The 23067-nt window shown below is 31.9% G+C and overlaps 3 protein-coding genes and 1 long non-coding RNA gene across 12 annotated transcripts in view; 2 read left to right on the top strand and 2 right to left on the bottom strand.

The window, feature by feature from the left end:
- LOC122565815 (GTPase-activating protein skywalker) overlaps positions 1-11740 on the top strand; it is a 46411-nt gene extending 34671 nt beyond the window's left edge. For 2 of the 5 annotated variants that reach the window (XM_043722186.1, XM_043722187.1), the window contains 9 exons: positions 970-1158; positions 1425-1549; positions 2262-2408; positions 2747-2881; positions 3144-3362; positions 4856-4942; positions 6536-6694; positions 6769-6998; positions 8141-11740. In XM_043722186.1, coding sequence (XP_043578121.1) covers positions 970-1158; positions 1425-1549; positions 2262-2408; positions 2747-2881; positions 3144-3362; positions 4856-4942; positions 6536-6694; positions 6769-6998; positions 8141-8282 — 1433 coding nt within the window. In that variant the 3' untranslated portion in view covers positions 8283-11740. Of the gene's footprint in view, positions 1-969; positions 1159-1424; positions 1550-2261; positions 2409-2746; positions 2882-3143; positions 3363-3842; positions 3873-4855; positions 4943-6535; positions 6695-6768; positions 6999-8140 lie in introns of all 5 variants that reach the window. The other 3 variants (XM_043722190.1, XM_043722188.1, XM_043722189.1) reach the window with 3 other exon arrangements.
- Positions 9967-14270, bottom strand: LOC122565824. The gene is made up of 2 exons (XR_006316285.1): positions 13811-14270; positions 9967-13722 (listed from the first exon to the last, which is right to left on the bottom strand). It is a non-coding gene; the product is annotated as an uncharacterized LOC122565824 (long non-coding RNA).
- Positions 12959-19264, top strand: LOC122565818 (bcl-2-related ovarian killer protein-like). 3 transcript variants are annotated; one of them, XM_043722194.1, is made up of 6 exons: positions 14297-16315; positions 17214-17582; positions 17896-18207; positions 18385-18775; positions 18850-18908; positions 18991-19264. In XM_043722194.1, the coding sequence occupies exons 2-6, from the start codon at positions 17466-17468 to the stop codon at positions 19123-19125; spliced, it is 1014 nt and encodes a 337-aa protein (XP_043578129.1). In that variant the 5' UTR covers positions 14297-16315; positions 17214-17465; the 3' UTR covers positions 19126-19264. The 3 variants fall into 3 exon arrangements, with proteins under 3 accessions (XP_043578131.1, XP_043578129.1, XP_043578130.1); XM_043722196.1 differs by lacking the exons at positions 14297-16315; positions 17214-17582 and adding an exon at positions 12959-13097; XM_043722195.1 differs by lacking the exon at positions 17214-17582 and having other exon boundaries at positions 14298-16315.
- Positions 19265-19332: 68 nt separating this feature from the next.
- Positions 19333-22959, bottom strand: LOC122565814 (intraflagellar transport protein 80 homolog). 3 transcript variants are annotated; one of them, XM_043722184.1, is made up of 16 exons: positions 22783-22959; positions 22547-22725; positions 22333-22443; positions 22077-22255; positions 21906-21995; positions 21691-21828; positions 21497-21621; positions 21175-21423; positions 20927-21090; positions 20655-20852; positions 20427-20577; positions 20182-20353; positions 19994-20116; positions 19780-19919; positions 19568-19706; positions 19333-19471 (listed from the first exon to the last, which is right to left on the bottom strand). In XM_043722184.1, exons 1-16 carry the CDS (start codon positions 22875-22877, stop codon positions 19373-19375), a joined length of 2352 nt encoding a protein of 783 aa, XP_043578119.1. In that variant the 5' UTR covers positions 22878-22959; the 3' UTR covers positions 19333-19372. The 3 variants fall into 3 exon arrangements, with proteins under 3 accessions (XP_043578119.1, XP_043578118.1, XP_043578120.1); XM_043722183.1 differs by having other exon boundaries at positions 22547-22959; XM_043722185.1 differs by having other exon boundaries at positions 19365-19493; positions 22547-22959.
- Positions 22960-23067: the final 108 nt, after the last annotated feature.

Here is a 23067-nt window from a genome sequence, read left to right as displayed (position 1 = left end):
TACTACCCCTACAGCTCTCTTCCTTTTTACGCCTTTTTTTTTAGAATGCAAATACCCTGAATCGTAAATACTGGTCCTAAAGCGATTTTCATCCACCTACTTTTCATGCTACTGCTTGTTTCTTAACCATCACCAACATTTATAACATTGTGATTGACTGCGATACTATTATCATTCTACGTTATAATGTTTAAGCTTTTATAAAATATAACGATAAATTATTCTAACAAATGATTAAAAAGGTGCTTATATATTTTCGTAATTGTTTATTTCATTGTAAATTAATGGTGACATTTACTTTACTGTATGTTCAATAACTTTCTTTTATACATATATTACTTTAGTCATCGTAAGCTAATCTTAAGTTCGCGTGATTTTATAAGTCTGATACGTGGGTTCGAGAGGTCGTATATTCGAATTGTAGTGTTCTACGTTACATGGATGTATATTTATTGTTAGAAAAAGATGATGCATAGCACCTTTACTCAGTTGGCGAGAAAAATGATAAATAGACAATGAATTCAACTACTGTAAGCAGCCAAATGCGGCGTACAAAATGTTTAAAATAGATTAATGTAACTCTACTTAGCTACAACATATTAACGTTGTATTTTTTTAAATTTTCCATATTGCTATTATATTGCTATATCGCTATATTACTATATTGATATATAATACAAATTAATTTATTACTTTTAATTCTTCTTTAGATAAGGAGACCTTATTATCGAATGAAAACTTGCCGGTTTCATAAAAACCTATTTTACAAAAATATTTCTTCCACGATTTATTGCATTACGATTACTTACAATTTGATAAATGCATAAATATTCGCGGTCTAATTATCAGATACTCCGCTGATAATTTTCCATCGAATCTCGTTAGACTAGATGCGGTGCTCCAGTCGTTTCGATTAAACTTATTTGTTTTTAGCAGCGAAGACTGATATATGGAATTACTTGTTTACAGAGCTACCGGAAAAATCAATCATGCTACCCCCGTTCGTGGACAGCACTCATTGCCTGTCGTACCACCTGACGAGAAAAGGCAGGAGCGTTGCGGACAGGATTGTGTCTGTGCTGGGATACGCTTGTCCTGATATCACCTACAGTCCTTCTCTTTATCCCATAACGGCTCTTCTACTTCACTTTATGCCAGGTGAGTGTATAAATAAATAAATCGTCCGCCTCTCCCTTAGGAATACGTAAAATGAAAGAAGGACGGGTCTTCCAAGAAAGCTTCTTTCTCTTCCCATTTGTTCCACCGACACAATGGAAATTCACATCGCGTGCCGTAAGTCGAATTTCTTACTCGTTCGCATAAATTAAGATGTTAGGCACGCGGTTGGATAGAATCCCAGGTTTATTATTAGAATGAAATCAGAAATGTTCACGAGATTACCGTTTTCCATCCATCTGTTACAGAGGAGGAGTGTTATCATTGTATGGCCAGCTTGGTCGCCGCTAAAGACAAGATGTTCATTACGCAAACGAAACTCCTCTACGAGGTTACTTGGAAAACCGTCGAACAAATCACTAAAAAGCACGTGGTATGTAGCTTTGGGCACAAATTGTCTAAGATGAATCATGAAACGACCGTTCTGGCTTGTTTGGCTTGAAATGATTCTTATTTTACTTATAGATACAATGTTTACCAGGAAATAGCAGCCATGTCTTCAGCTTCGTTTTTAAACGGTTTTCTGACTGATTGGTGTTGTCATAGATGTCTGTAAATGCATCATACACAAATCATTTCTACATTAAACAGACTAGAACGGAACAAGTATATGTATAGATGTAATTATTTCTTAATGTTTGGCGAATGAATCATAAATTTTCTAATGATTAGTAATCTGAGCGTAAAAGAGCTACAATCAGAACTAGAAAATATTACGAAGCTAATTATGAAACGTTGTATGATATAACATTTAATAATATTATATTATTATATTTATTTAATAATACTATCAATCTTTTAAATACAACCATATTTATATTTCATGTTTATTTGCATTTTGGAACACATATAAAATTAATGAGATTTACTTCGATCATTTATCTATGGATATACTATATATAAATCATTTTATTTGCGTATATTTATTAAAGTATATGTTTTTGTATAAAAAATTAAAGTTGCTGTTAAACCTTCTGCAAATGACTTTCTTTGTCTCGATGATTTGTAAAAATTACATTTATACATTTAAATTGAATATGCGGTTTATTTTTAAGAATATATAGGACTGTAATATTTCATTAAAGAAATCAGCAGCGGTACATTTGGCGAGGCACTGTTCTGGATCGAGAGCAGAAAGAATTTACATGGATTGGATGTGGTGGATTTTGCAGCTTCTTCCTTTCCAGCATTTAGTCAGGGTTATGGACTGTTTTCTTCACGAAGGCATCAAGGTCGGTATTTACAAGATTCGAATGAGATCAACTTGAGACACTTATACTCCTTTATCGCATCTTTTCATGGTACATTAAAAAATGTTATTGGCTCCGATCCAAGAGAAGGATAGAGTTAAAAATATGTATAATATGGAATGCTTTTTCAGGAATAGTATGAATGGTGAATTCGAATGTTGACTGTATGCCGTGAGAAATCAATTAGATATGTGCATTTTTGCATATTGGCTCTTCTTAGTGTGTTGTGCAGAAAGTAATATTTTGTACATTTATAAAACTGAATCATTCTTCGTGATATTATATTATTATTAGTATTAATTTCTCATTATTTGTTTCAGGTCTTCTATCGTGTAGCAATGGCTATAGTTTTATTATTCTATAAGCATTCATCGCTGCAAAATTCTGAATGGATGAACGAAATATCGAAGAACGGTATTGATGCTGCTCTCTCGAAGTTTTGCAGACAAACACCGGTAAGTAGAAGTGTACAAAATTCTTTAGCACATTACCAATGCATCATCTACACTACGCGAAGTCATTCAAAACGCATACTAATTATAACTTTCTCTTGATATTCTTACATATAAAATAATAAGTAAAGCAAATTCTTCTTAAGCTCACTTAAACACGAACTATTGTTTATTTCAATCTCATATGGAATAAATATGTTACAACAATTTACATCTATATCTATATCAATATAATGTTAAATATTAATAATTTATAAACTTACAGGTAACGCCAGCTAAATTTTTACGTACAGCATTTGGGATACGTGGACTCAGTTCAGCATACATATCAAGGGTATTTTTACGCACAGAAATGGCTCTAAAAAGTAAAAGCGTTATATCGGGATCCAAATCATTGGCTAGATCACGATCCACAGATAATTTGCCGACGAGTCAGTCTCAAGTCAACATTCAGATGATGTCGCACACGCTCACGATACGAGAAGTATGTTATCTGTATTCCTCTTCCTTCCAAGACGGTGTAAAACACCAAATACTTGACAAATTTTTTCCAACAAAGTATGGACTCACGTACATGCTAAAATTTTATTTCATACTACCTGGTTGTTTCTCCTCCTGATCAATTCTTATGGGGTATACTCTGTTAATTTTGTAGTACTTGATAGTATATGGCATGTTAATGATATTTCTCTCCCACTTATTTTCAAAGAGATTATATTCATAAGATAGTGTACATATATGTGAGCCCATTATTTTTATCGTTAAATGTTGCGAATGATTCCTTATTTGTGAGAAATGTTGCAGGTTCAAAGGTTTAGTATCAATAGTTTACGTGATTAATGTTTCTTACTGTAGAATAATATAAGTAGACGTTTTTCAAAGATGATGGGTTAAGTTAATAGTTTCTTAGGGTATCAGAATGCAAATTATGCAAAAGCTGTTCAATGATTCACTTTGTTTTCAGAAAGAGTGTGAAGACACATACAAAGACAGGGTATCGTATAATTATCTTTTTGGGAAATGTGTTGTTAGTTTCATGTGCTCTGCCCTCTGTTCCTGAACTACTATACCTGTTACATTCATTCATACTCACCCATTGTTACACTTATCGTGCCAGCTTTGTTGCTGTTACCGTCTATCCACTTGCAGTTACTGCCTTTTGAACATTAGAAAATAACAAAAATTTCTTCCAATAAAGTCATATCTTCTATTTATTAGGTTTCACTGGCTTTCAGTGTTTCGCAAATATGATATCTCAAATGTAACAATAAAAGAAATATATACGTTTGTATTCATACATTCTATTGAAAATGTTTATTTTTTACTACTTATATGTTTTACGTTGAAAAATTCAATATATAGATGGTGACTGTTACTGGTGGGCTACACGAAATGTGTTTGCTTGTCATTGATCGATAGGATGGTCGAATTTATCTCTCAAGGCAAAAGTGCAAAAAAACTTAGCTGTTGAAAGCGCTTCAAATCGCTACATCAGTTTCGATCAGTGAATGCAGCAGCGTGCTTCATAAACTCCAGTATATCCGCAGTACAATATCACATTTTGGTCGTAACAGCTGTATAAAAAAACAAACCAAACGGCGAATGTTCGGAACGAACTTATTTTAATTTTATATACTAATTAATTTCAATGCTTTGGTAGCACATTGATTACATCATTTAATTTTCTTTTTTGAGATCATTACATCGGTTACACTGGTTAACAGTTGGGCGTTTCATTCGTATACCTACTCCACACTTTTTGTGTGATATTAGAGGAAAGATTTGAAAAATGTGACCGATGTTTCCTGTTATGCTCTGTGTCTCCGATGGTTTTAACCAGTGTTATAATATTTATTCCTATTTTCTGACACGTAAAGTTGAACCAAAGCTGTATGCCAATATAACTGACGGTTCTGTGTTGTCTTGTGTCATGCTGCGTTACTGGAATGATGATGGATTTAATGGTCATGGGTGTAGGGTGCACACAGTCCTGGACCGCGTGCTCTGTCAATGGGGGTTTATCCCATACAAAGCATATGCTCCCAGATTCTAGACATGCCTGATGTAAGTACTTACGGCTGTTCAACACTAATCCACAAAGAATAAAAAGTTCGGCAGTAGCGGAGTTTTCTGTAGTTCGCTGGTCGCCTCTCTGTGGCATGTCGATATTGTCGTTATTGGTGTATATACAACCGCCTTGAAGTACATATTAAATAGGATATTTAGTCAACATGGTATTTCTATCTTTGGCTATTATCAGAGTGATATTAGCTTAAATCTGTAAGATACATTTCATGTCGATTGAACAATGGCAGTCGTTTAGCAGATCTTCTAGCAAAATTTTAAAAAGGGCCAGATTGATGTAAATGATATATGATTGTCATTCATGTTCAAGGTATAAGTACAATTAGTAATTATCGATTAAGTCGGCTTTTGTAATTTCAATTTCATTGTCAATTCTCTGCTGTATTCCTTACTTGCCTGAGGTTTAATTTTCTTACAGAGTATACACATTGAACTGAATGATGTATGGCCTGATTTATATATTGAAGAGAACGATGCACTCACTCGTATTCCTTCTGAATAAATTATGTGCTCAGTTTTACTATTCTCTGCTATTAATTCGGCATGTTGTCCCTGTCTTATTATCATGCATTTGTAGTGATTGTTCCTGGAATTCCTTCCCCTCAACCTCTACTAATTTTTATTGTTATATTCTTCTTACACTTCTTTTGAATATTTTTTGATGTAATTAGTGTGCAACATCAATAAAAATAAAATAAACTTGTAGTTACAATTTTAAACCGTTTGAACACTATTCAATGTATATGTAGTCACATGCACATTTATATTTTTACATTTTATTGAGCCCTTATCATATCACGTGCATTGCTTCATCAAGTTACCATTTCACAACCTTAATCTACTTATTATCATAATTTATAATATTGTAGCAGTTCACTTTTATATTTGAATGATGTTCTTGCTTTTTGCATGATGGTTTTGCATCTTGTGTAAGCATCTAATTTCCTAATATTTTTTAAATTGTATTTCTTGCTAGTTTTTTCCTGTACTGGTGTCACAGATTTTTAGAGAAAAATTTTTTAATTACAAAATCGTTATTAATAAACAACAAAAGAGCTGAATGTGATAATTATTTTAATATTAAGGGTATATAAGAATATAAAAATATTGACAATCTCCTTTAGCACAAAAAATATTTAAAAGTAAATTAAAATTAATATAAGTGATTAATTATATTAATTTAATTATTATTATATTAACATAAGTAATTATACTTAGGAGTTTAATATACATATATGTACATAAAATTTAATTTTTGTATATAAATATAAATTACCACCAAACAAATAGGTTTTAAAAACCAAATTTCATATCCACATGATTTAATAAAATTATTTAAAAAGAAAAAAAACCGAGTAAAAGACCAGAAGAATAAGTATACTTCCTTTCTATATTGTTTGGCTTGATTATTTTTTTCAGTCAAAGGCATGATCTACCTCTGCTATGACTTAGTTTGCTGTATTTTTGAACAACTAGAAGATTATTGAGAACTAATGTTTGCGCAATTATAAATACTGGCCGTAATTATATAAAATAGTTCTATTAATTTTTTGTACATTTATTTTGTGACAGTTATTCACGTTATGGTCCTGGCTACCTATGCGGATCACCATGTATCAACCAATCCTATTGTATACAACAGAAGAGCATGGTTGTTCTTTGACAACATTTTATGTAAGGGTAGAGCAACATGAACCAACCCTCTTAATGATAAAAACATGTAACAATGAAGTAAGTGTATTCTTTATAGAATATTGGCTTTTAACTCTGCTTAACAAACATTCATTTGTACTTTTTGTTATAAGGTATTTGGTGCCTATTGCTCCACAAGATGGTGTGAACGTAACTTGAAAAATGATAAAGGACAAAGACAAGCTTATTTTGGGACAGGTGAAACTTTCTTATTCAGCTTGTATCCTGAACGAGCAAAATACCCTTGGGTGGGTATGGATTCTTCGCACAATGATTCTAAAGTCCATCATTCAGCTGAACTGTTTATGGCGGCAGATTCCAAAATGATAACAATTGGAGGAGGGTAAGATTTTTTTTAAATATAATATTTATAAAAAATGTGTATACTATTTATATAAATTATGATACTCATTAATACTTTGACTGCTACGTTGGTCATATATGACCGACCATGGTTTCTTCTGTGACGCCATGGTGGTCATTGGTGACCGGAGCGCTTGAACTTCTTACAATTGTAAAAATTGTATGAAAATTACAGTTGAAAATTACAATATGACAGTTAGGGCATTTTAAGTACAACCGATAAGTAGAAAATACTTTGAAACAAAAAGTGCCCCATTGAGCAATTAAACATTTTTATTAGAAAATCAATAAAAAAGAAAATGAGGACAAATTTTGCATCTAACGGTGCGCTGTGTTTGCATTCATATCTTTGAGGGGTAATCTACGAATATTATTATAAACACAGCTTAGAAAATAATCGTAAATGCTGCTGCCTTATTATGCACATACCTTACTATTATATATAGAATGAGCAAATACTTTTTACTGATATCTTCTACACGTTTCAACAATATATTCTGGACGTTTTGCATACGACAAAATAACGAATGCGAATAGTTTGTTGAAATAAACGAAGCCTTGTTATAATGTGTTCCTATCAACTGTTACCAAGGCGCTACGGTGGTCACCCGTGAACACCAATAAGATAAATAGTCCATTGGGAAAGAATGTTGTCTTATATTATGAATTTATTATTATTTTACCATTATATGCTTTGAATAATAAAAATACTCCGGTGACGTACTGAGCGAAACGTGTGATTTCGGCGTGGCAGTCAGAGTGTTAACCGTTTGAGTCCCAGTAGACTTTGAAAAAACAGGATCGAAATATCCCGAACAGCGCAATAGCGCTTGTCTTAAGCGATTGTGAAGAGAAACAAACGACGCAATAGCACTCGTCTATTTGTTATTTTATGAAATACATCTATATTATTATATATGCGTACTATTAGTTTATAAATATCTCAAGTTTTGTTCAATAAAAATTATTGAGAAGATAACAATGAAATACAAAATACCGTCAGTCGTCTGTAGCGTTCAAATGTATTGGGACTTTTCTACACAAAATCTAAACAATGCGATCGCGCTGCTTGTAACTCAAACGGTTAAATTGTATTAAAAATGATTGATTTATTATTTTCAGTGACGGTCAAGCGATATGGATGGATGAAAATATAAGATTCGGTAAAACAGATCGGTGCTCTACATTCAATAATCCACCCCTTTGTGCCAGCGGCGATTTTGAGATTAGGGTACTAGAAGTATATGGATTTGCTGGTGCTTGAAAAGAAGACAGGATTTGGCACTACAACGTATCAGCTTATTTGATTCCCTACTGCCATTTAGCGACTCTCTTCTATACATATAGTGTCGTATACATTATATACAAGTATCTTCGTATCGTATATGTGCAAAATTATCGCGCTTTTCTAGTCGCGGTATTTGTGATGCATCTTCAGTCGTTTGCGGAATACTAGTATTATTATATGTGCATGTTTCATTGTTGAGGCGCTCTAAGAGGTTCTGTACCGATTGAGATTACATAGATTTATCTCCTTCGTTTTATTACGCTTGTTTGTTCGATTATTTGTCTCGACGTTTGCAGAAACAATAAGACGATTTCTACGTTTATTGTGTCGCGAATTCTGTAGCAGGACATAGTATGACATGAAATGGTTGCTAACGCATAGATCATAGTCTGCGACATGGTGAACATCGACAATAATCAACGTTAAGTCATCTTTAGTTATGTTACAAATCTTGATATCTAACATGTACATATGTAAGAAATGATTGATTATTTACATGAATACTTAATATTCATTGGACCAGATGCTGTCAATATATATATATATATATATATATATATATACGTACATATGCTGCAAATTAATTTAACGGAATCTATTGTTAATTTTGCAGTTTAAAAACAATGCTCGTATACGTATGTGTTAATGCCTTGCAATGTTTATTTACTTTAGTATTGTTACAACTAGCTTTAATGAATTGTTGGATGTAGGAGCGAGACAAACGAAGGGAAGAGTACTGTTTATATGTTACATATTGTGTCTGTCACGCGTTAATCGTATATGTGTATATATACACTACATACATATAATATGTATGTTAATCTCATATTAATTTCTTGTAAATATTATAAATAGTGCCCCTTGCGCAAGTAGACACACACGCAACACAATTCATACACATTCATATGTACATTAACTTTAGTCGATTCATTCCACACTGACATGAACGCGTGACGATGAAGGATGGAGTCCCTAGTCGTTTGTATTATATACGCATTTTCATTATTGTCAAATGAATCAACTAAATTTATTCTATGTACATTGACGAATATCGAGCCAGCGTTGTAAGAAAGAAAACGAAGAAATATATTAATGGCAGGGGGCGAATGGTACTTTGAACAACGATAATGCCTTTTATTTTTTAAAGATGATTACGTTTGAAGAAAAGCTAACGAAAATGTTGGTTAAATCGCGTGAAGATTGAGCTGTTTTTTAAAGTGAAATACGAAAAGCCATAGTTTTCATGTAGTATATTAAGGATTTGTATATTTTATATAGAATCATGTCGATAATAAGATAACAATTAGTACCAGATATTGAAACCTATATGTACAGAGGAACAGTACGATGATTTTTTTTCGATATACTTTGTCGATACACTCTTCGGGCATTCTGATGAAACGTACTAGCGTTACTATCATTATTCTTTGTTTCTTTTTGTGATCAAATCTGTATCGATGTCGTACGATACATGATTAATTCTTAGAGTACCTGCTTCTTTGTTTAGTTTCTTGTTGTTACTTCTTTTTTCCTTTCTTTCTTTTTTTCTTTTTTTTTTTTTTTTTGAATGAAAGGGAAAGATGAAGAGTGAAATTGAGCGTGCATGGAAAAACTGAAGGTGTCGATTTTAGATTCCTTGGTTGTGATGTAAAAGTGGCTGGTACCACTTTTGTCCGAGTGACAATACATAATTATAATGTTTGTGTAGGAGGATTATGTATCTTTCACCCCCCGTCATATTATCAACTGTAAAATAACGCAACAAATAACATGTGGAAAATGTGTACGTTATTCTTGATATGGCTACGCGTTAAGGAGGAACAAAAGCACTAGAAAAAAGGAGCCTAAAAAGAAACGTTCCATACATCGGCTGAGTCACCTCTTTCAGTTTTACATTAATATAATCAATCACGTTAATTAGTTTTCTTACATCGACTCTTTATACAATCGTGCGAGACGCAAATGCAAGAATGACCGAGCAACACAACAAAGAACAATCAACACAATTCAATTCTACATATTTGAATTCACACAACACACATTTGAATACTAACACAATTGAATTCAATTCTAAATATAACCAGTGTTATAATATCAAATTTAACTGCTGAATCGTTTTCTGAAATTTGTCTAACATCAACGAGATAGTTTATAGTGAAACAAAATAATAACGAATCACGTTCACTTTCCAATGTTTTGTAAATCTACGATGGTACTCCCATGGTTCACACAAAGTTAGCGAAAGTAAAAGAGTACACTGCTGATCTCAACGAAAAGATACACTACGATAGGATAGCGTAAAAAATGTATGTGTTTTACATTACCAGAAATCTTATTACACTATCAAAACGGAGTTGGGTTACTCAGTTTAAGCGTAAGAGGTATCATATCGAAAGATACTCGAGAATATTTAGGACGATTTATTGTAATTTTAAAGATATATAGTTACATTTCTCAGAAATGTGAAACGTGAAATTGGGGTTAGGTTGGGGTTCACAATTGGAAGAAAGAAATAAAGCAATCGACAGAATTTATGTGTCTTACAAACACAATGCGAGTAAAAGTGCATTTTTGTACAACACGTGAGAATAGTTGAAAAAAGGAGAATCTGCGTGTATAGAGTTCCATACAGTTAAATTATTGCATTATTAATTTATATTTATATAATTCATATACAATCCATATGTTAATTGTTTAAATCAAAGTTTGGGTTTCTACGTTACAGAGTCTTTTTCTTAACTATTCCAAGGTTATTACCAGGAACGTTAAGGGTTGCAAATGCTGCTAGTACGATTATCTTTTTTTTTTTTTTTGTGAAATTATAGTCGCGTGATAACTGAATGAGTGAATATTTATTTATTGTGTATTCGTGGTCGAGAGAAAGGTAATAATAATGTGCAGACAATGGAAAGTATTATTATTCAAATTTTCTAACGTAGCAGAGCATAACATTAATTTACGTTAGTGAGTAATATATATATATGTATACATATAAATATATTACATATATACGTACATACATACATATATACATATATTCATATATAAATATAAGTATGCCTATAAACGATGAGGAAAGAAAAATAAACATAATTGAATGGAGTGTTTTCAAGCTTTCCGCAGTGTTGTTATATCATAAAATATATATATATATATATATATATTTTATATATATATATATATATATATAATGTAAGTTATACCGTTTACGAAAAAGAAAATTGTTGCCTCTTGATGCTACTTTATCATATCATCGTTGTGAATAGAATATTGTTATACACGAATTTATCGTCCCACTTACTGTTCCTCCCATTTTGAGAAGGATATCTTACACACATACATGTGACATTCTTTATTATATAAATATACTGCATGTGACCCAAAAAGAGCCAACATGTAAAACTAAAGTATAAAGAAAAATCTATTTAAAAGCATCCCATAATCCCAGAAATTGTCATAAATGAGAAGTAAATTCAATTGCTTACGTTCGTACAGAAAAAATTAGTATAATTTTGGACTATGAATTTTAGTAATGTGTGATAATTTAACAAAATTTTCGGAACTTTGACAATCAAAAATAAAACATAAAATCAATTGCACTTTGGAAAATTTATAGTAGCTGAAATAATTCTTTTAAAAGTAATGTCATATAAACAGTGCGCTATTTTAAAATCGAAAATAGTTATTACAAACTAATATTTTTTATAAGTAATCGTTCAAAATTAACGTATACAATGAAAGTTTAATGATTTCCACTGTTAACACTTTCCAAGGCATCTATTTAAATATTCTTCAGAAATATTTTAATAAATTTTCAACATCTTTAAATCTTTATATTAAAAATTCTTTGATGAGAAGATATAGAAAATTATTCATTTTTAAAATTAATCATTAAACTATTGTAATGTGAGAATTTTTATCATATTCATAATTTAACACTAACTTTATCCGGTCAAATAACCGACTTTAGAATTTAATTAAAAATTGTACATTCATTGTTATTTCTTTTGTTCATCCAATTTCATGTAAATTATTATACTAACAAAAATTGAGAAACTGATTAATCAGGTAGTGTACGAATTTACATAAAGTTAGATGAACAAAAGAAATAACAATGAATATACAATTTTAAATTAAATTTTGAAACCGGTCATTTGACTGGGCCTAGTAGGGTTAATATTAATAGTACATCCTTATATTTTTCAAGCACTATCACGATCAGAAAATGTGAGTCTGAATTTTCATTCATTACAGTGTTATCTTAATTAAAAAGAGCAACTTGAAAAGATTATGAAATATTTCAGGATCATTTGATCAACGTGTATTCTTTAATTGCAAATTAATCTCAAATTTTCTCAGAAATGTTTTTCGTACAGTGACTCAACCGTTGTACAGCGATGTAAGTAGGGATAACACTTGTACGGCGTTCACGCAACATCTTCAAGCTACATCATGTGTAGTAGGAAAGTCACCAGTATTGTTCGCGCTGTGTTCCCTACAATTTCGACGGTGCGTCGCGCGTTCCCCGTATCTTTCGATCATCTATAGCTACTTTTTAAATTGTACAACAATCTAATTGACGTAGATAGATTCACGAATTCTAAAAAAGGGAAAAATATGAATTGTCTGTCATAGACAGCGTAAGCTTTTAATATAGTGTGTTCGATAAAGTAGTGATTAAATGTACAAACTATGAAAGTGTTTGGAACCGATTTCACACGTGAACTGTAATCGTACGAACAACCGTCAAGAAAAATAGCGATAAATCTCTGTACTTCGTTAATATTCAAGGTAACGATATATATAGCTTCTTGTTGAAACACTTGCAAATAATTAATTGTCAATAAAAATAAATAAATAAAATTTTATGTTAGCCAATAACGACAATGTAACGATATATCTCTCTCATGAAGAAATCATTTCTTCGAAATATATTTCGTAAGAATTACGAAAAGTGAGTTTTTAACTAAAGTATAATGCTTTTAATTTTTAAAAAGTTACACCAAATGTCAAGTATATAAAACACTTTATTTTATATTTACAAAAGAATTGAAAAGCATCGTTTGTTAGTTATTGCAAGCGACAATAAAGAGATTATTTTTTGTATTACAAAACTGGCTTCAGATTTTGGGAAATTTATAAAAGGAGGGGGGCACAGCCGTTACCTGAAGAACATGTAGCCCGCATCTTTTATTCGATGTCGTCTCGACCTATATTTTCGTACTGTTAGTTACACGTCGCCCTTCCAATTCCACACTTCCTCTTTTTTTTCTTCTCTCTACTCTTACGTCTTACGTCACTCATGAAATTTACCGGTAAACTTAATTGACGACATGATAAACTATGTAAATTTTTGCAGGAAACAATCTATTTTCTAAATACGGTGTATTGTTGATAACTTAAGGATGGAAGACATCTATTAAAACATGTGAAAAGATACGTTTCAATATGTTAGTTATGTTTATGTAACGCTACAGTTGATTTAAAAAAAAAAAAATTCTAACCATATTCATGTAATATTGCTCAATATATTGATCTGTAATACTGATAATATGTATATCGTTGAATTGTGATATTTTATCTTTTGTATCGTAGTGTGTATGTGTAATACCTCCAAGTACTCAGTTAATTTTAATGTTTGAAGATAATTAGCTGTCTTCTTTTTCTTTCAAGAAATTACTCTCGTTTAGCGATAATATGATGCTAATGTATACGGACAGTGCTATTTTTAATGATTTACTTGATCTAATAAGAATGACTTGTACGCATGTGCATGATGCACACGTAACTAAGATAGAAGAAATTTACAGGGCCGGGAAAAATCATAATTTTTTAAATTAATGAAATACCAGGATTTATTATCAATCTGTTTTTAGGGGAAATTCTGATCACTTATTATAAATCTTTGTAACTGTATCTATTTTAAAATGTATTAAAAATGTATCTATTTCTTGAAAAAATTCACTCATACCTGAATCTCTTATCTCCTTTCTTTTTCCGAAGTTTAAAATATCGTGTCTTCTTTGAAAAGTTGTACTGTCTTTTCTTTATTTTTTTTTTTTTTTTTTTTTATCGAAATCCGGTGTTATCAGTAAATACGTTTGCAGCTTTTCTTTTTAGCAATAGTTGCCATTCGTATTTTGTGAATGACACCGGTGGTCTACGTGCTCAAAATACAAGATATGTTCACGACAAAAAGGTTCAAAGAATTCGAATCGTTCAGCATATATCGCCACTCAGAATCGTACTTTCTCGGCATAAAGAATCACAAGGAACTCGCCTTCTCTCGATTCGTGATTTATACTCTTCATCGCCGTTCTTATATTTACGTTGCCTTTAACTGCACTGAAAAATTTATTGACTTGCTGTGGTTTGATTGTCTGCCGCAGTTGTCGATTCAATTACACTTAATTTGTTTCTAATTGAATTTCAATAAGCTTACCGTATAAAATGTTTATTAACGTCCAATAGAGTAAACTTTTCGGTTAGGCGATGCTTAAGATAATTAATTCGCGTGAATCATATGATTTAAATTTCTTTCACTATATTAACGAAGTTAATCGTTTGCAAATCTTTGGAATATTTACAATTGCTTCGTAATAATTTTATCAATAATGTTAACGATTTAATTATTTTAAACATCAGCTGACTCGAAAATTTATTCCAATTGGCAAACGTTAATGAATTTTCTTATATTCGAGTTGAATCTTGTCAAACTTAAATTTTTGAATTTGAACATTTCTTGTACAAGGTTACTGTAAGTAATTCACTCGTTGTTTCATTACCCTGTATATTATCTTATCATCGAAGTTCAAATTGCAATGATAATATACGTGATAGAAAATATAAATATTTACGTATATACTTTTATGAGTATCAAAAAAATTAGCCTAAAATCTAATCGCAGGTGACGCAAAAATTTCTTGCAAATGTTTCACAATTTTGATCACGTTCGTGTCATCCATACGTGTCGTTTCCACGTAAAACTTTTCAAACACGATAAACGTTTTTTACGTTATATAATTAACATCTGGCTGTGTACTTTTGTTACTCATACGCTCAATTTTTCATAGAGATAATTTCTGATGACTTTCTCACTTAAAACTGGTAATATCGATAAAACTTCTTTTCCACTAGACTTTCATGTAATTAGGATTGCACCAAAATATATTTTAGATATTTTCGTATACTTTGCTAAAAAGTTTACTTCAGAATCTATTCTTTTTTTTCAATTTTTCTATCTTTTGACATAAATTCAGTTCTTATCATAATTAACGATTCTCGCGATAAATAATTGGCAATTAATTATGACTATGTCATATGAAATAATTAAAGAAACCGTAAAAACGATGTTAAATTAATCTTTTTTCTGTTCCGCTATCGTTCAAGTGTGTTTCTATGACCTAACTAATTACTATCTTAAACAACTCGATGCTTCAATTAACCAGTTAATTCAATTTAGCTTTCGCCTAATTGAACACCCTATTTCACCATCTCTAACAAGAATGATCGGCTAATTAAAAGGATTTAATCTCAATTAGGTGACTAGAATGTACAATTTTTACAATCAATTTACTTAATTACAAATTAATAAATATCCGCAGTCTCGTCATTAGACACATGTTCGCCATTTTACGTTATTCATCCACCTCGACCATTCCAAGAATAATAACAATAACTTACGAGTTCGTTGGTTTCTAAAAAAGCTAATGGGATCCGTCATATAAAAATACAAAACTGGGTTAATTAGAGGATACCATCGCGACACGGAAATAAGCCTTGGAAATTGATAAAACAAACGATTTAACGCGCCGTCGCGCATTCTCCTCCAACGATAATCAACCGGTCAGCTACACCGTTGATAAGCGATAATTCAAAAACATATTACGCATATAATGTGTATGTGGAACGTGTTAGATGACAGTGAGTAATGAGGCAGTCGAGCGTTAATTACAATGAGACCAGACTTTCAATTGCGGGTCCAGGAGGAGGAGGAGGTCCTGCCAATGGTAAATTCATTCAGTTCATTCATTGCTGATGCGAAGATTAAATAAATTAAAAAGAAAATTCTTTCAACTCTCCGCTTCGATACATACATAATCCTGCAGTTCTTGTAGGGTCTATATGAACCGAAGTGAAAATTATGTTCCAATAGACATTATTAAAATATACACAGTGACTTGAATTAATTTTCAGAAACATTTGTTTCTAATACATAGTTGACTGTTTTCTAATATATTAAAACAAATATTGTTGTCGCTATTTATTCAATGTATACTTTTCCTAAATAAGAAAAAAGAAGCTGAATAATACTTAATTTCATGAGGTGTCTAAATATAATACGAGTTGCAATAATATGGAATTTGAAATAAAAGTAATATTAGTTCAGTTTTAAAGTTACGTTAAATTACATGTTGCGAGAACAAGTGCAACGAAATTGCCAAACATAATGTTACGTAGGCTCTCAAAAGATAATCGGCCTGGTGGACATAGTTGATAATTGATAATTAACGAGCACCGAGACGAGACCAGCACAGACAATACGCAATTAGTTTTTCACATATTACCTATAACTTCTTACTACGCAAATAAAATGATTCTTTTATCGGTTAGCTTCAATTATAAAGTCACTAAGACCATTGCAAAGATCTATCAATCTTTAATTATCAAGTCTATTAATCGAGCGGTTGATTTATTTATGAAGTTGTATAATTTTTTTAACATAAAATCTACTAAAGAATAACTTCTCAGAACTGGTATTAATATCCACATAATGTTATTATCGCGTACAATACTCGATTGTGTTATAATTGAAAGATGACCTTAAACATGAGGCCAAACGAATACCTTAATTAGCACGCTATTCTAATTAGGCTGACCAACGATTGAACGACGATGATTTTGCAGTTAGACGCGCGGATATCGCGCTAATTTAGAAATGACACACACCGTACCTAATTCCACGCTAGTTAAGGAGGCATATGATCGAATAAAAATGAGTACATAATATGCACACAATGAAAGTGTATCTTAGCGGCGCGACACACAAAGCGCTGCGCAGCATGTCAAATAGCTGCGCTAAATAAGGCTGCCAGATAACAACAACTGTACTCGCCGGTGGAATAATAATTGTGTTACGATACCTGGCGTAAATGTACTATGGCATTTTGTAGTGGTAAAGACAAAAAATGCATCTGTGTGTCTCAAGATCAACATACAGGGACTGAAGATATTCATCGATGGACTTTGCCGTATCTTTATGACGACCAGGAAGAGGTTTCTGTAAAATTAAATTATCGTCAGAGCAAGTAGCTGTTGCACATTATCATTCATAAGTCTTATTATGTATCTTATTAGAATTTTTACTTTTCTCTATACCCCTAAGAAAATCAATATGTAATTATTAAATATGAAATCATATAGAAATTTGGTCCAAATAGATGTGGTTTACAACTGGAAAATAGTATAAATTAGAAATTTCTAAGAGGCTGAATGTTTAATTCTTTCTTCCATAAAAGGAAAAAAGAGAACAACCTATCCTACGAGATAAGATGTCAAGTTTTTTTAACGATCATTAAAATTCTTTAAGCCTGAAAAGCCTGAATGGCAGGAACTCTCCACGGAGGATTCTTCAATGTCTGGGCTCGTCGGATCTTTACGTGGCTTGGAGGATAATAGTGGGAACACAGGGCAACCGTATCGCAGGCACAGCCTCGCTTTATCTCTCCATTCGAATTTGGCCGCTTTTCCGCTTCCTAGCAATCAAGAAGCTTCGCCTTTTCACGTCGTCGATTCAGCACGAAGAAGATTCAGTAATGTCAGCGACGTTGTTTCCAGAAAGATTTCTCATACGATTCGATGGAGAACGGTTTCAGCTTCGATCGAGCTCACAGTATCACAGGTATTTACTTACGTATCACCATTTGTAACATTAATCTCTTAATGTAAGTTAAATTAGTAATATAGTTAAGTTATTAATATGGATTGGGAATCCAAGTGATAAATTAAATCTTCTTCCGCAGTTAACAGATTAATTAATAGCACAATAACAATTTACTTAATTAATGTATATGTGTAGGGATCATCGTTATGTGCTCAATACATCCGAAATCGTTTAAAACGATCTGGAATTTTTCACCGAAAGCTGGGTCTGAAAAGAATGAGAAGCGCCATGTTGCTTCCTGGAGGTGCAGTCGTTGGTGAAGTTTATCCAGAATTAGTATCAGTTGGAGCTGAACTGGAAAAGATGCATCCAAATTTGTTCAATCGTGTTTCACGACAAATCGGTTGTGGTAGTTTCTCATCAGAACAGTCTGCCAGCGAGGCCATTGCCGATATCTCCAGGGAAATGATCAGGAATGGAGAAATGACTTGGAGCAAAGTGATAGCCCTTTATGCGGTTGCTGGTGGTATTGCCGTAGATTGCGTACGTCAGGGTAAACCTGAATATTTACCTGCTATACAGAGAGGTAGTTATTTTAAAGTTGAAATGCTATTCCTTTAATCTTGATCTCCTTACGCTTAAAAATATTTTTGATTTGAGGTATGACGGATGTATTAGAAGAAGACCTTGCAGCATGGATACAAGCTAACGGTGGATGGGTAAGATGAAGTGCATTATATAAGGAAGATATAATATCCGAATGTTCTTTAAACTGAAAAAAACATATATTTTTAATTTCAGTCCGCTTTAGCAACACGATACAGACCTGTCACAAAAGAAACAATGTGGTATTCACGGAAACTTATATTATTATTTTTATTCACCGTCTTGCTCATTTTTATGATCTCTATATTTTTAAAATTTGTAGTTTTATAATACATATAATTATGTAATATAATTACATAAAAAGTGACTTATACTGTATAGTATTTAAATGTAAATTCTCATTTATGTAAAATATTTGTATATTAGATTCCAAAAGTTAAACAAATCATCGTGACATTTATCTCATCAATAATTAAAAATTTTGTTTAACTGAAATATTTGGAAACACAGGTGCTTTGTACTTTATTTTTATATATTTTAATAAGTAATTTGTATAAAGAAAGATACTGTTACGCTTTCAGGTATCCATTTCTTGCTTCATTGTTTCGTTTTTTTGTATTTCTGCTTCTGGTAATTCAATTTCGTCTCGCTTAAACGAAACCTTTTCAGTAGCTTCCTGGTGAAAATTTTTTGTTTCACTGCTTGGTAAAAATATAAAAATTATGTGCAAAATATTCGATATTGTGCAGTGTGATAAATTTTTTCAATTTACTTGCGTCTTTGCAACGTTTGCCATATATTCAAGAAAATTTTGGTTCGTTTCTTTCTTATTGATTACTCGAAGATATTCTTTTCTTGCGTTCAATACCTCATCCAGTTGCTTTCTGTGTCTAATCGCCAATTCTAATGCTCTAAATCAATAATTAATACATTAAAAATAGCAATATTTTTTAAAAATTGTTTTATAAATTTGAAAAATGGTACCTATTCCAATTATATATTTCAATGTTAATTCGTACAGCTTCTTCAGTTAATCCGTTTTGCAAAAGTATGCCTTCTGCAGTTAACAGATCTCCCGACAGAAGCGCCATTTCCGCTAATCTTTCTGTTTTATTTGGTAGATTCTAATTTCAAAGATTTAAGATTATCGGCTTATTTAGAAAATGAAAACATTTTAATCTCATATTTTTATTATTACCTTTATATACTGTATATAATTAACTTTATCGTATCGTGAAATTGCTGCATATGCTTCTTCCGCAGCATCTAATTCTTTATTGTCAGTTGCCATAACAGCCATGCAAGTCCACAATACTTCATTCTATTCATAATCTTTGTGTCAAGAAATTTTGATTTATTCGAAAGAAGAGGATAGATATTAATTACCTGAGCAATTCGACAAAGAGACAGTGCTTCTTTCCATCTTTTGTTCAGTATATGTTGATGAAGACTAATAAAAAACGTATAAAAGGAAGAAGCCACTAATGCTCCATCACCACGTCGTATCATTACCATCCCATTATAGACATTGGCTACACTTGGCTGTTTACCAAACTCACTAAAAGCATTAATAAAACATGTATTGTTATTGAGAAATAACGAATCGCATTTTATACAATAGAGTTAAAAACCTGCTTTCTTTATCGATCCTTGTTTTTCGTATAATTTTACGATCGCTATAATGCACACAATTAGGACACAACCATACGGATAATGTTGCATCCAACATCGCTGCTAAAACATTTGCATCAGTCGCCCATGCAATATCTTGCGCCATAGCAGCTAAACAAATAAAACGAACAAATATAAGGGTATTCCTAGCAAATTGTATAAATAAATCTTTTTTTAACACTGCGTACCTATTTTACATACTCTACCAAAACCAGGGATTCTTATAGAAACTAGAAACAGATCTTTGTTTATATCGATTAATGCTACTTGTCGATCAGTTATTCCGCCAACATGATTCAACGCAACCCTTGTAATACTTTGAAGATGTGTGTAAGTCTGGTTTTCTGTTATAGGTTTATTATAAGCCACTTCTAACACATGAAGAACTAAAAAATTTTGTAATAATCTTTATATATTTTTACTTCCTCTTTTTTTTATTTAAAAACTTGTTTTATCATACGTTTTTCGTTACTTTGCGATCGTATAACTAAAGTATCAGAACATAGCGATACACAAGGTGGATAAAGTCGTTCCTGTGTTATTCCTTTCCATTTTGGAGTTCCTAATAAACGACCTTGATAACTGTATAATGATACGCTGTTCCATTCAACTAATAAAAAATGCCTTTAAAATAATGCGTTTATAAATTATTTCGTTTTCTCTTAATCTCTTAATATTTTTTTAATGTATAAAATAATTAATATCTACTTTTCTGCAAGAAGTACCGCTGATACACTAGTATTTTTTAAATCGAATATAGCAGGAGTATTCCAATTTGCTACCGAATAAACATGACACTGTGCTGGTGTAATTACAACTAAATAATCAAAACCAAATTCCAGCTGCACCACGCGATCCGATATCTCTAATGTTTCTCGTATTTCATTACCCACATTTCTGACTTCAATTACTTTTCTTTTGACCAATGTGGCTTCGTAATTATTCCACTCCAATCTTCTGTTTTCCGTTCATATGAAATACGCAAGTATGTATATATTTACATAATATTTTATTTTAATGATTTTTCTACCTGTCTATTATATGTCCTGTTGATACAGTTCCATTACTACAAGCCATAGCTACTTGTGTGCTATCACTTGACCAAGCAATACTATATATACTTCCAGAATTTATTTTTTCTAATGAATGAGACCACTAAAAGTATATGCATATCAGTAAAAAAGAGTACATAAATAAATAATAAAATATGTAATATGAACTAACTCCTGTTTTATCACAAAGTTTGATTGTGTTAAATGATCCAACAGCAAAGTAATCCCCAGTAAAGCTCCAGCTTACTGATGTAATAGGATAATCTCCTATGCTACTAGAAAATAGCTGAGTGCCATTAGGATCCCATACCTTAAATGAAAATTTAATTTCTCATTGATTCTTTCATTTGCATAATTAGATTTTTCTTTAAATTTTTCATATTCCACCTTATATCTACAATCTTCGCCACCAGAAATTATCAATCCATGATTGTGACTCCAACATAAAACCAAAACCAGACCATCATGAGCCAATAACTGAAATAAGGTTTTTCTTCAAATATTATTTCTTTCTTTAATTGTACAAATATCATATACATTCGTTAAATATTATTTAACCTTGCGAGGTTTGGAATTAGAATTAAGCGACTGAAAAGTTAAGTGAGCTCCCTGAGAATATAATACTGTCGTACAATCTGAACTCCAGGCAGCAGATAGTATGGGAAATATGCCTTTAACAACAACAGAGCGAAGCATGCCACTACGTGACCATACTTTTATCAAACCATCTTCACCAGCTAGGATTATGATAAATTAGAAATTAACCAAATAATAATTACTCCAATAACTACCTCATCTAAGATGTTTTAATTACCAGTCAAAAGTGCGGAGCCATCACTACTCCATCTGCCTACTGTCGTTGCTCCTTTATGAGCATCTATGCTCTTTTCTATACGTCCACTTTTATTAACTAAATGATATTTTCCTATGACAAAGATATCAAAGCCAAAACTAGTAATATTGAAAAATGAAATTACAACCAAAATAGTACATTTTAGTATTACATCTTTAAGTATAAAAACAAATACCGTCGGCTGTAGTAATTAACAGAACATCTAACGACTGTTTTTTAGTAATTAGCGCTGCATAATTTGGCCGCGGATGCCATTGCATGTCGGTCGGATAAAAATCATTAGGAAATTCCGTAACAATGCTAGAATGTGCGATTCCACCTTCCAAATGCCACGCTATTAATAAATGATCCTCTCTGAAAAGGTAATCATCTAGATTATTTATATTTTTTCTCGTAAATACAAAATCATACCCGCATGAATAAATCTCTTCCGTCGAGCTCCATGCTACACAAGTTACCAAACGCTTATGACCATTACGATTTTGTGCAGATATTTTAAATCTCATTTTATATCTATCTGTCACCTTAACCCCTGTCTAAATGTACGTGTAAAAACGTTTACGGCTTCACGTAAAATCACCATGCACGTAACATCAAACAACATTCTATACATACACAAATTCGATCGCATGCTTAGAGCAACCTTGAAGTCCGGGAATTTGTTGGTGTACAGTTACTATAGTAACAGAACGTACA

The sequence above is a fragment of the Bombus pyrosoma genome, linkage group LG3, assembly GCF_014825855.1.
Source record: "Bombus pyrosoma isolate SC7728 linkage group LG3, ASM1482585v1, whole genome shotgun sequence".
Taxonomy (NCBI): domain Eukaryota; kingdom Metazoa; phylum Arthropoda; class Insecta; order Hymenoptera; family Apidae; genus Bombus; species Bombus pyrosoma.
This window is presented reverse-complemented; position numbering and strand designations above follow the sequence as displayed.

Coding starts and splice junctions, on each gene's coding strand:
- LOC122565818 (XM_043722194.1), top strand. CDS start 17,466: ATGGCATTTTGTAGTGGTAAAGACAAAAAATGCATCTGTGTGTCTCAA. Junction 18,776..18,849: donor TTTACCTGCTATACAGAGAG/GTAGTTATTTTA, acceptor TTTTGATTTGAG/GTATGACGGATGTATTAGAA. Junction 18,909..18,990: donor TACAAGCTAACGGTGGATGG/GTAAGATGAAGT, acceptor TTTTAATTTCAG/TCCGCTTTAGCAACACGATA.
- LOC122565814 (XM_043722183.1), bottom strand. CDS start 22,877: ATGAGATTTAAAATATCTGCACAAAATCGTAATGGTCATAAGCGTTTG. Junction 20,853..20,926: donor ATCGCAAAGTAACGAAAAAC/GTATGATAAAAC, acceptor AAAATTTTTTAG/TTCTTCATGTGTTAGAAGTG. Junction 19,472..19,567: donor CAAACGTTGCAAAGACGCAA/GTAAATTGAAAA, acceptor AATTTTCACCAG/GAAGCTACTGAAAAGGTTTC.